Source organism: Miscanthus floridulus, chromosome 2, assembly GCF_019320115.1.
Source record: "Miscanthus floridulus cultivar M001 chromosome 2, ASM1932011v1, whole genome shotgun sequence".
Classification (NCBI taxonomy): domain Eukaryota; kingdom Viridiplantae; phylum Streptophyta; class Magnoliopsida; order Poales; family Poaceae; genus Miscanthus; species Miscanthus floridulus.
The window spans coordinates 138336136-138349416 of NC_089581.1; the positions used below are offsets into that span (position 1 = coordinate 138336136).

The 13281-nt window shown below is 46.2% G+C and overlaps 1 protein-coding gene across 1 annotated transcript; it reads right to left on the bottom strand.

The window, feature by feature from the left end:
* Positions 1 to 1019: 1019 nt before the first annotated feature.
* On the bottom strand, positions 1020 to 3677 carry LOC136539835 (uncharacterized). Its single transcript, XM_066531826.1, has 3 exons — positions 3574 to 3677; positions 1712 to 3139; positions 1020 to 1621 (listed from the first exon to the last, which is right to left on the bottom strand). The coding sequence occupies exons 2-3, from the start codon at positions 3134 to 3136 to the stop codon at positions 1208 to 1210; spliced, it is 1839 nt and encodes a 612-aa protein (XP_066387923.1). The 5' UTR covers positions 3137 to 3139; positions 3574 to 3677; the 3' UTR covers positions 1020 to 1207.
* Between the last annotated feature and the right edge of the window lie 9604 nt (positions 3678 to 13281).

The following is a 13281-nucleotide window of genomic DNA, read 5'->3' on the forward strand; positions in this document are numbered from 1 at the left end:
TCTAAAGCTCTAACGTGAGGTGGACGAAAGTTTAGAGCTAAATTTAGACCATCTGTTTACGACTTTAGCTTTAAAATTTAGAGGTCTAAAATTTAAAGAAGTGGACCCAAACAAACCCTTAGTATGATATTATCTCTGTCTGCCAAAGTATGTAATTATAAGATGCGTGTCGGTCAAAGAAGCTCAAGTTTGACCAAGTTTATAGCAAATATTATTAGCATTTATGTCTCCTAATAAATTTATTATAAATATATATTCTATAACTAATCTAATGGTACTCACTTTGTATCATAAATATTTTTAATTTTTTTATATAAATTTAGTTAAAGTTTAAACTATTTGACTTTTCAAAAAGCAAGAATTACATTCTTTTATGGACGGAGGAAGTACTAAATGTTTGATTATTATTATTTTTTTTTGTCGTGAATGCTTGGATCTCGCCAATACAACCTCCTATGGTTTTCGATATTGAGATATCGTGTCTATGTTGTGTCAAACTTCAGTAGGCTACTATGTACTTGGCAAGCAGATATCGGTAGTGATTTCAAGATTTTTTTTTTATCAACTTGACCCACTCAATGATCTTAAAAATCAATAAAAAAATTCTGTCTAAAAACCTGCGAAATGACTCGGTGAGGGTGGAGGAAGACAATAATCCCCCATTGTGTTTCTTTGTTTAACGTAATAACACTAAATCACTCTGCAAGTCACTATTTAACGTAATAATACTAAGCCACTATAAATAAGGTAGATCTCATCTGTCTGTGGCTTTGCATGGAACCATACGCCCATAACCAACTTGAGTTAGCTTAATTTCAAACAGATTTAAGTCCTCGCCGAAAGAAATGAAGTCTGTAATCCTGCTATGACTTCAGATTGTTCCACCTCTGGCACCAACGAATTATCCAGGTAGCCTATATAGCCTATAGAACGATGTAAAGAAGAGGTTTCAGCATGAAACATGAATCCATCTAGTCCCCGTACTACATAACCATTCAAGCTGACAAAAACATTCGACACCAGAAGTCCAATCTCCAAAACCATATAATCCGGTTCATGCATCAGGCGTTGCACTTAGACGAACAAACCAAGAAATACAGAAAAAAAATGCATAGGTTGGGCAAACAAAGTAATAGGCTAACAGCTCATGAAACCAGCACCTCCATAATGTAGCAAAAGCTCTAGTTACCGTCCCGTCAATGTAGCCTCAAAGAGATGAAATGACAGCGTCATTGGTAACACTTTCAAATATGTCACGCTCCAGGAACAGCAATAAGCAGTCACTGATCCACTGGTTGCAAGGTTCTTCCTGCATCGTGCTATCTATGAACTTAATCGCAGAGGATGCTGTCTTGGCGGTGGCCGGTGTCCCAGGAAGGATGAGAGCAAGCTTTAGAAGCAGATATACCAGAGGATACACGGTGGCCTTGCCTGTCTCCACCATCTTAACAGAAAGTTCACTGAGAGCACTCATTTCACGGAACCTGACATCAGAGCGCAAGTCCGCTACGAAGGCTTCAAGTTGCAGATCAAGTGTTGCTATGTCAGAATCAGAGAAGTCGGACGGGTAGAGCCGAGCATACTCGAGAAGCTTCTCCTTATCAAAAGCTTGGAAAGAATTCTGTGGATTTAAGCACGATGAAAGAAGAAACAGCACTGAGCTTTGCTTGCTGAAACGCTTGTCAAACTCATTGAGGTGAATATTGATAACCTTTTCGAAGAAATCAATATGGTAGTGCTCCAGGTTCGTCATCGTTGGAGCATTGCCCCTCAATCTCGGCCGGGGTTCAAATTTGGCTCCCATATTGGGCATGGGGAATTCATTTTCACTGCAAAACAAGCCTACTTTGTTGAGGAAGGATGTCCATCCTTCATCCCTCATTGCCTGCAGCTGCTTCTTGGCCTCCTGGAGGAGAGCCATACAGTTCTCTGCGTCCACATATTTCCTGTCCAAGGCCAGTGAAAGCTCATTTGTAACACTCAGTACATCTTGCATCAAAAGCAAGGCAAAGGCAAAGTCATAGGACAATCCTTTAAGTACTTTGTATGCCAGATATGTGTGATCATGGTCTTTCACTTCTTCTCTCACAAAGTAAAGTGCATCACAAATTGGATCAAAATAAGCAGCAAATTTCACGAGTGCCTCATAATATGAACCCCAGCTTGTTTCACCAGGTTTCTTAAGATCACTGGCCAGGTTGAACCCTCTCTCTTGTATTAGCGAACAAACCTTTTCTGTGAACTGGGGACAGTCTTTGACTAGATTTGACAGTGCATCGACAGTTTGGAAGAGCTCATAAACTTTAAACTGACCATGGGAAGAATGTACAAGAGAAGAATGCAGCTGGCAGAGATAAGGATGAACGTAGTACTCCAATCCAGTCTCGTTAGTGATTAATGTCTTTAGTGTGGTGAAAATTTCATCGTCGTAACCAAACAAGCCATGGCCTTGACCACGCAGCTTCGACAAAATCAATCCAGCTTCAGAAAGCATCGAATACACCATCACATTGAGAGATGAACCACCGAAATCAGGGTCTGGCACAACACCGAGAAGCCTCTCCACCACATCACCCTTGCCATTAAGATAGCGCACAAACAGGACCATACAGGACATCATCGTGCTAGGTATGTAAACCGTATCAACAAATATCCCATAGAAATCTCCCTGGACCACACCGCCGATACCTTTTCTTGTTTCCTTAGCAAATGCATGGGCAATATCCTTGTCAAGGGTAGGTGTCATCATCCACATCCGACCGGGATCATTCTGCTGGGAAGTACCGGGACCCAACATCATGTCTACCATGAAGCCTGACATGTCCACAATCATCCTCTCTGCAAAAGATCTCCCAGACCCATTGTCTAGGAAAGCCATCCCTTCTCTGAAGACAAACCTCATGAGGTCAATTGCCTGGTGAATGTCAACCTTCTTAGGAGATGGACCATCCTGAGGCTCCTCCATAACAACATCACCGGCATGTGCGACTGATGATGATTCGATCTTCCTCTTGCGAGATGGACCTAGCAGAAGGTCCTCCATGACGACATCAGCTGCATGTGCGTCTGAAGATTCATCCGAGTGAACAGGTGCACCACTAGTTTGGTTACGAGATTGGCAATCTGACGGCTCCATATCCTAACCACCAAGCCAAACCACAATAAGTCCCAAGTAAATTCCGATGAGCATAAAAATTACTGGAGCAAGAAGGCTGAAATTTTATAATTATACCCCTTTTTTTGCGAGGATAATTATACGCCTTATATGTGGGAAGGAATCGCAAAAAGAAAATGAACAACGACATTCATCAGAGTATGTACATTGGCGCATATCTAGGCATGAATAACCATTATCTTCTACCTGCTATTAGGGCTGGGAATCACAACAACTGAAGAACGAACGATGCAGTTTTTGCAAAGCCAAAACCCTACCAAGGAGCACTCCCTAAATGAAAATTTCACGGCAGAAACCTTAGAATTGGGTTGGAGCGCATTCGACACATTCAATCTATGCAGGTTTAGCGGTAATCGTGGTCGTGCGGGGACATGGATTTGGCGATCAAGAAATGGTACCTCGAACTCGGAGGGAGGGAGGCGGAGGCGGAGGCGGCGGCGGCAAGAAGGCGAAGCGACTCGTCTCCCTTGTCCCCTCTTTCCACTTTGCGAACCTAGCGTCAGTTGTGCCACACTGCGCGTTCCGTAAAAGCCCTTTTCATCTCCGAAACAAGAAGAACACCCGACGCGTGGCCGCGGGACCGCTGATTTAGAATAAAATTTAACTATTCATATCATTCTTAAAAAAAAGATTACCCTGTTTTGATACAAAGTATTTTTAAAGTATCAAAGAAATACAATGGTTTTTAAAAATACTTTGGTTTTTAATGACGGTTAGGTGTTTGGATACCATAAACTTTATAGTTTATAAAACCATGGTTTTATTAAAACTATATTTTTTTTATTTTTAAAAACTCTACTTATGACATTTTTTTTCTAAACCATGGTTTTGTATCTCTTTGGCTTACAAAACTACACTTTTGTGATACCATAATTTTTGAAAATTACGTTACCCAAACAGGCCATGACTATTATAAACTAATGTTAGTGGATAGCATGGCATGCTAACGTGGACAACTAAATGTATGTTAGTGAATGATGTGTCTCGCTGACGTGGATATCATAATTTTTTGTGCTAGTGAACTTTAATTGCAAGTGATAGTGGACTGTTGAGGTGAACACCTTGCATGTCAAGAAAATTGCTAGTGGGGTTTGACTTTATAAGAGTATATGATACAAAATAATATAAATTTGTAAAAAATAAAATGAACAATTAAATTTAATAAAATTCACGTCTCACATATTTTATAACCAAATATTGTTATCATATAATATATGTGACATAACAAGACAATAATAAGTCATATCTCACCCCGACCACCTAATTTCTATTTTGCTTAAGTAGGTCATGGAGTTCAGTAGGAATAATGGGCCTGATTGGTTGAAGATCAAATTGAATTGTGGTTACCAAAACTTGGGCAAGCCAAAATTTTGGCAGCCATTTTGTTGACTACCAAAATTTGCCAACATCTCACAATTAGCTTGCCAAATTCATGGCAAGTATTCTTGCCTTAGTTTTGGAAAAAAAATTCTTGCCAAATCTTTGGTAAGGCAATTTTTGGTAGCCAGTCAAACAGACCCAGTGTCTTTACATTCATTTGCATTGCACTTCAAAATGTCCACAAAAAAAATCCATCCTCAGAATATACATAGAGAATATATATACTCACAGATCGCATGAAATTGTATATAAGGAAACATGTCAGGTTGTTGTAGAAGAGCACGCATTTAATTGTTGTAAAATCAAAGGATTATTGAAATAATTATAAAGATGAATAATATTATAAGTTATTATCAGCCCAATGTTTTTGGAACCCATGCTGGGAACTGAGAACGCCAGTAATAAATATTATCTTTTTCATGTAGGATGTGTCAAGTCCATGGCGAGTTTAAAAAATAATGGCAATATTATGTAATTTGTGTATATATGACATGCATGGATCAGAACCCTTAAACTTAAATTTTTACGACGAGGGTCCATAATGTACATAGTTCTGGTACCCATGTCTAGTATATGTATAATGTGTAGTGCTTAAGTCGACGGTATGGCAGTAGAACATGTAAACAAACACCCGGTCTATAAAGTCACAAATGATAAAAAAAACATAAGTTTTTAAAGAAGTATACATAACATACCTTACACTGCTGCAATGTGAAATATCGTACTTCGTGTTAGGCCAGCTGTCGGTGCAGAAAGTAACCAACTAGTAAATATTTGTAGTTTTACTGTATGTTGTGATCGGAGGTAGTCTAGCACTCAATGACACAAGATTTATACTGGTTCAGGCAACGTGCCCTACGTCCAATCGGGATCGGTCGGTGACTTTATTCCTGAGCCCAGGTACTCGAAGTCTGTAGTGGGGTTACAAACGAGAAGGAGAAAGGAGGGAGTATACAAGAGGTTCGGATGGCTCCGACCGGAAGGGTTGCGGTCAGAACTTGGTGGTCCTGCGGTTGTCAGGGGTTGATATCGATCTAGTGAGTCTGAGCTTTTTGAAGTCGATCCCCCCCCCCTCGTTGGAGGGAGCGCATCCCCTTTTATAGATGAAGGGGGTGACTTTTACAGGTGAGAGGGAGAGAGTACAGATATTTCTAAGCCTTGCTGCCTACGGTGATGAAAACTGAATAATGGTTGAAGCCCCCAAAACTGTCGCTGTAGGATGTCAGATGTGCACGGGGGGTCGAGCTATCTTCTTCAGGAAGGATGGACGTCGGTACCTGCAAATACTTCTGGATGCCTAGTGGCATATGAGGAGCCACGCTATGTTCACCTGGTATGGCAAATCCTAGAGCCCATACTGCGATCGACGTCTAGAGACACGCAGGGGGCTTTACCATATGGGAGTTTCTAGCGACCCCTATAATACTTTGTGTCAGGGTGGCTGCAGAGCACTGTTTCGTGCAGGGTATGATACCTGGTACAGTGGTTTTGACTTGTGAGCCATGCATTGCCTTTCTCCGCACGTCTTCTAGTTCCCTCCGAACGGGGAGCCCCCGGTCGGATGACTCTAGTCGGCTTTCAGTGCGTCGGTTGAAGAAGAGCAGTGAGCAGGCTTCCCACGAGCCCCGGTCGCGAGGTCGAAGTCGGAAACAGCGTTTTGGGCCAAGCCTTCCGATTGGAGAGATTGCTTGGAGACGGCTGGTGCCTGAAGCAAGTGCTCCGATCGGAGAGGTGGGACGAAGAAGTTGACGAGCGAGCGCCTGTTCTTAAGGGTAGTCCTTCTGGTCGATGACCGGACTTCCCTTTCGGCCTGCTATGTTTTAGTTTTTTGGGCCGACCCATGAAATATATGTTGTTTTCTGGGGCCGAGCCCGGGCGTGGAAGACGGTCCTCAAGGGACCTCGGGTTTATGAACCCGACAGGAGCCCCCAAGCCCCCGGACAATTTGAGTCGAATCGTCCGGGGGATTTTTTGTCTTGCTGGTGGGTGCACGCGAGCGCACCCGTGGGTGTAGCCCCCGAGCCCCCGGGTGGTTTGGGCGGAACCGGCTGGGGGTTCTTTGTGTTGTGTCTATGGGTGCGCGTGTTTTTTATTTTAAGACATGATTTTGTTTAACCATGGCGTCGTTATGCGGCCGAGGTGTTCTTAAGCGTGGGGATTGGATTGAGACAGAACTTATTGATCCCGGCATCGGTGCGCGAAGGGAATCGGGCAAGGAAGTTTAGTTTTGGATGTAACAGAGTTCGATCTTTGGTGTCGGTGCGCGCCGTGGGATCGGGTAAGGTGGAGTCGCGAATAGACCCAGGCGTCGGTGCTCGCCGTGGATCGAGAGAGTTTAGTTTTAGTTAGTGAAGCCGTCTGAAGCCGTTACGCGAGTTTAGGAGTCGCGGTCCTAGGAACCGTAGCTAGATGTCGTCGATCCTATCGACGCGAGTTTAGGAGTCACGGTCCCAAGAGCCGTAGCCGGATGTCGCCTATTCCATCGACGCGAGTTTAGGAGTCGCGGTCCCAAGAGCCGTAGCCGGATGTCGCCTATCCCGTCGACACGAGTTTAGGAGTCGCGGTCCTAGGAGCCGTAGCTAGATGTCACCGATCCTGTCGACGTGAGTTTAGGAGTCGCGGTCCCAAGAGCCGTAGCCAGATGTTGCCTATCCCGTCGACGCGAGTTTAGGAGTCGCGGTCCCAAGAGCCGTAGCCGGATGTTGCCTATCCTATCGACGTGAGTTTAGGAGTCGCGGTCCCAAGAGCCATAGCCAGATGTCGCCTATCCTATCGACGTGAGTTTAGGAGTCGTGGTCCCAAGAGCCGTAGCCAGATGTCGCCTATCCCATCGACGCGAGTTTAGGAGTCGCGGTCTCAAGAGCCATAGCCAGATGTCGCCTATCCCGTCGATGCGAGTTTAGGAGTCGCGGTCCCAAGAGTTATAGCCAGATGTTGCCTATCCCGTCAATGCGAGTTTAGGAGTCGTGATCCCAAGAGCCATAGCCGGATGTCGCCTATCCCATCGATGCAAGTTTAGGAGTCGCGGTCCCAAGAGCCATAGCCAGATGTCGCCTATCCCGTCGATGCAAGTTTAGAGTCGTGGTCCCATGGCATTTAAGCCCCCGAGCTCTGTCGGGCCTTCGTGGGGGTTGTGAGTTGTTTTGCGCGACCCCATCTGGTTTCTCATAACCGGAGGGGCTGAGTTTCATCACCTGTCCCGATCGCATGGGCTCAAAGACTAGCACGGTGAGCTCACTAACGGGTGTGATCGAGTGGAATTTGGGTCCGTCGTTCATGACGGGGTTGGCATAGCCCTCTTGTGGCATTCCACTACTCCTTTACCTGCAACCCGGCAGATGCCTAGGCCGTTCTGTAGAGCGATCCAAGTGGCCTAATGGCCTCTCCTTGATGGGGATTCTGTGGGTCTGGTGAGAGGTTTAGGATCGAACGAGAAGGTTGAGATGACCCGGTTTGCCAGACCAGGAGAAGGCCGCACGGTGCTCATCTACGGTTTTCTCCCCTGGCTCTGTTTGGTTGCTCATGTCGAATGAGGCAAGCCACCGCTTTGTGGCGCAACACAGAGCGTTCTGGTGTATTTCGCTGCACGTGCGATGCTTAGTTCTCGAGCCCCCGGGCGGTTCATGCCCTAACCATCCGAGGGGTTCAGGCGTATGGTATGAAATACGCGTATGGGTGTATGAATGTTTTAAATTGAAATAAAGGGGCTTTGATAGTGTTTTACCTTGAAGACTGGAGAGACGGGGTTCATCAGGCTCCAGTCGAGAACGTCCGTCCAGGACCTGCACTCGTCAATCGTGGGTTAGCCCTCATGTGAATAGTTTTGTATTAAATGAACACATGCTTACCTTGATGACCTAAGAGATGGGGTTCGGAGAGCTTCAGTCGAAAATGTCTGACCGAGACCTATGCTCATCATTCGAGATGGAGTCGGCATGGCCCGCATGGGGCGCCCCTTCGCTTTCTACCTGTATCTCAGGTGTTTATCCTGAGTGAATCGATCGACTCGGGAGGCTGGTTGATCTATCCTGACTTGATTGACTCAGGGAGGTCTGGTTGTCTCTTCTGGCGTTCAAGTGAAGTTGTCAAGTGGCCATAGTAGTTTTAAATTTGTGGGGGAAGCCCCGTATAAAATGTTCGTGTGCTTAACAGCTATAATGGTATTTTGTTTTCTGCGATGGAGTTATTCTGTCCGGGAAAGTTTGTTCCCTTCCATTCCTTAGTTTCTCCTTAGCATAATTTTGTTTTAAATTTCTTTCTTTCTCATACCTGCCCATTTGTTCCATAGGTCACAACTTCGTGAGCCCGGGGCGTGGCCCGCGAGGCTCGGCTGGTTGTAGCCGTAGGAAAAGGCGGGGTGCAATCAGTCAGAATTTTTAAAGCAAAGCTACGTAAGGTAAATTTAAAGGAATGAACTACCCCTTCGTTAAGGTAGAAAAGAATTTCTACATACAATAGTAAACAAAACAGAGAGGTGGTACTCAATATTTGTATATTTATGGAGCCCTCGAGCGACCCGGGTTGAAAGTGTTCGGACGGGGGCGCTCTTATAGGAGCATGTGCTTTAAACGAAGGTGTTTAGACCGATTCTAAGGGAAAAACGACGTAGTTGTTCAATGTTTCAAGTATTGTTGAGAACATTGCCATTGTTGTCCTCCAGTCGGTAGGTGCCCGGTCGGATTATCTCGGTTACCGTATAGGGTCCTTTCTAGGGTGAAGAGAGCTTGTGTTTTTCCTTCATCGATTGGGTCCTTCGTAGCACGAGATCACCGACTTTGAGAATCCTTCCTCTGATCTTCCTTTCATGGTACCTGTGGAGGGTTTGTTGATAGCGGGCGGAGTGGATGACGGTTGTCTCGTGGGCCTCTTTGAGCAGGTCGACTGTGTCTTGTTGAGCCGCCGCGGCTTGGTCGCGGTCGAAAGCTTTTACTCTCGGTGCGTCGTGGTCGAGGTCAGAGGGCAACACAACTTCCGCTCTGTAGGACAGGAAGAAAGGTGTGAATCCCGTGGATCGGTTTGGGGTCGTTCTTAGGCTCTAGAGGATTGCTGGGACCCCTGCAACCCACTGCCCGACGTGTTTGTTGAGTCAGTTGAAGATGCATGTCTTGAGTCCTTGGAGGACCATGCCATTGGCGCATTCGACCTGACCGTTAGTTCATGGATGTCCGACCGAAGCCCAATCGATTTTGATGCCGTATCCATTGCTAAAATCTTGGAACTTCTTCTCAGTGAAGTTAGTCTCATGGTCAGTGATAATACATTTAGGAACGTTGAATCGATAGATGATGTCGAGGAAGAATTTGACCGCCTCTTCCGAGCGGAGATTGGTGATGGGCTTGGCCTCTATCCATTTGGTAAACTTGTCGACTGCTATGAGTAGGTGGGTAAAACTGTCTGGACCTTTCTTGAGAGGTCCCACCATGTTGAGGCCCCAGACCGCGAATGGCCAGGTGATTGGGATGGTTTGGAGCTCTTTACGCTGGTAAATGGGTTTGCCGCGCGTAGAACTGGTATCCCTCGCACCTGCGGATGACTTCCTCTGCATCTCGTAGCGCGGTGGGCTAGTAAAAACCTTAGTGAAAGGTTTTTCCGACTAGGGACCTTGGGGCCATATGATGCCCGCAGATCCCAGAATTGACCTTGAGGAGGATCTATTTTCCCCGGCTGGTGGGAACGCACTTCATGAGCACTCCTGATGGACTTTGTTTGTAGAGTTCGTTACCGAGTACGATGTAGGTCTTGGCGCATCGAGCGATTCATTGGGCTTTAGTTCTTTCAGGTGGAAGAACCTCCTCGAGGAGATAGGCGAGCAGTGGTACTCGCCAATCGGTTTGATCGAGTACCAATACGGTGACATCCGCGGGTGACGTTGTTATAGAGGTACTAGGATTAGAACCTCCGAGTGCCGGCTGGCCGTCGGGGTGTGTCTGGGTTGGACCTTCTAGGATGCGAGTGGATGGCTCGTGGATGTCGTTGACGAAGACTCCGCTCGGGAGCAGATCTCGCCTGGCTGGCCAGTTTTGCGAGGGAATCGGTGGCGTCGTTGTCCCTTCGTGGGACGTGATGCAGTTCGATTCCCTAGAATTTGTCCTCGAGCTTGTGAACCTCTTAGCAGTATGCTATCATGAGAGGACTTTTGTAGGAGGACTCCTTCATGACTTGATCAACGACTAGTTCCGAGTCACCATGGACATAGAGTCGTGTAGCGCCGAGCTCGATGGCGATGTGTAGTCCGTTGATAAGGGCCTCATAGTCTACGGCGTTGTTTGAAGCCGAAAAGTGGAGGCGGATGGCATAGCGGAGCCTACTCCCATCTAGGGAGATCAGAACCACTCTAGCCCTCGAGCCGAGTGTGAAAGGTCCTAATGGCTAGAGGGGGGGTGAATAGCCTAATAAAATTTCTACAACAACACTTATCAAAGTAGTTAGATAATTATGAGGTGAAGCAAATGTTGCGCTAGCCTACTCAAAATGTAAGCCACCTACCACAATTCTAGTTTAGATAGTATCTATTCACATAATAGCTATGACACTACTCTATGTTAGTGTGCTCTCAAAGGCTAACTAAAGAGCCACACCAACTAAGCAAACAAGCTCTCACAACTAGCTACACTAAAGAGCTTGACAACTAGTTTGTGGTAATGTAAAGAGAGTGATCAAGAAGGTTATACCGCCATATAGATGAAGGAACCAATCAATCATAAGGATGAATAACAATAAAGACCAATCACCTCGGAATCAATGATGAACACAATGATTTTTACCAGGGTTCACTTGCTTGCCGGCAAGCTAGTCCTCATTGTGACGATTCACTCACTTGGAGGTTCATGCGCTAATTGGCTTTACATGCCAAACCCTCAATAGGGTGCCACACAATCAACACAAGATGAGGATCACACAAGCCACGAGCAATCCACTATAGTACCTTTTGGCTCTCCGCTGGGGAAAGGTCAAGAACCCCTCACAATCACCACGATCAGAGCTAGAGACAATCACCACTCTCTGCTCAACAATCCTCGCTGCTCCAAGCCGTCTAGGTGGCGGCAACCACCAAGAGTAATAAGCAAAACCCACAGCGAAACACGAACAACAAGTGCCTCTAGATGCAAACACTCAAGCAATGCACTTGGATTCTCTCCTAATCTCACAAAGATGATGAATCAATGATGGAGATGAGTGGGAGGGCTTTGGCTAAGCTCACAAGGTTGCTATGTCAATGCAAATGGCCAAGAAAGTGAGCTTGAGCCGGCCATGGGGCTTAAATATAAGCCCCCACGAAATAGAGCCGTTGTACTCCTTCACTAGGTACTGATCGGGGTGACCTAACGCTCCTGTCCTACTGACTGGACGTTGCTCCTCAGCGTTCGGTCGCCCGATGGTGGCCACGTGTCTCCTATGTTCAACGGTGATCATTTGATCTCAACGGTCGAAATGTTGACCGGACGCTCCGACAGAGCTGACCGGACGCTGGACCCTCAGCGTCCGGTCATTTATAGTAAGGGTCCAAAACGTGTTTTTACTAACCAGACATGTCTGGTCATGCTTGACCGAACCCTACCAGTGTCCGGTCAGATGATGTCTCCTCTAGGCGCCTTACGTCAGCGTACATCAGCACTGACCAGACGCACCCTGCTAGCGTTCGGTCGTAGAGTGACCCAGCGTCCGATCATTTGACCGACGCTAGCATCTTCGCTGTTACACCTGACTAGACGCACTGGTCCAACCGTGGCCAGCGTCCGATCACTCCCAGTGATCTCTATCTTTTCTGTCTAGGGCACCGGTGGCACCCTCCGCCGGTGGAGTTACTTACCCTTGCACCTAAACTTCACCACCCTTGATCAAATGTGCCAACCACCAAGTGTATCACCTTGTGCATATGTGTTAGCGTATTTTCATAAACATTTTCAAGGGTGTTAGCACTCCACTAGATCCTAAATGCATATGCAATGAGTTAGAGCATCTAGTGGCACTTTGATAACCGTATTCCGATATGAGTTTCACCCCTCTTAATAGTACGGCTATCAAATCTAAATGTGATCACACTCTCTAAGTGTCTTGATCACTAAAACAAAATAGCTCCTATGATTTATACCTTTGCCTTGAGCTTTTTGTTTTTCTCTTTTTTCTTTCTAAGTCCAAGCACTTGATCATCACCATGGCATCATCTTCATCATGCTATGATCTTTGTTTGCTTTGCAACTTGGAGTGTGCTACCTATCTCATGATCACTTGATAAACTAGGTTAGCACTTAGGGTTTCATCAATTCACTAAAACCAAACTAGAGCTTTCAGGGTGCCATTGCGGATCCATCGAAGTACATTGTCCAGTACTCGTGGGAGACGTCCTGGGCCGGTAGCTGGACCTCCGTCCATTCGGTGACAAAATCCGTGAGAGCCTGAGACTTAATTGTGGTGCAGGGGGGTATACCTAATGTCATGGCCCATGAGTTCAAGGGCCCACTTAGAGATTCGTCCTGTGGCATCGTGATTGCAGATGATGTCTCCGAGTGGGTATAAAGTGACGACTGTGACTTCGTGGTTGGTGAAGTAGTGTAGGAGCTTCCTAGTCGCCATTAGTATGGCGTATAGGAGTTTCTGCACCCAGGGGTACCGGACCTTGGGGTCGGTAAGCACTTCTCCGATGAAGTATATGGGTCGTTGCACTTTGAGCTGGTGTCCCGGTTCCTCTCTCTCTACGACTAGGGCGGCGCTCACCACATGGTTAC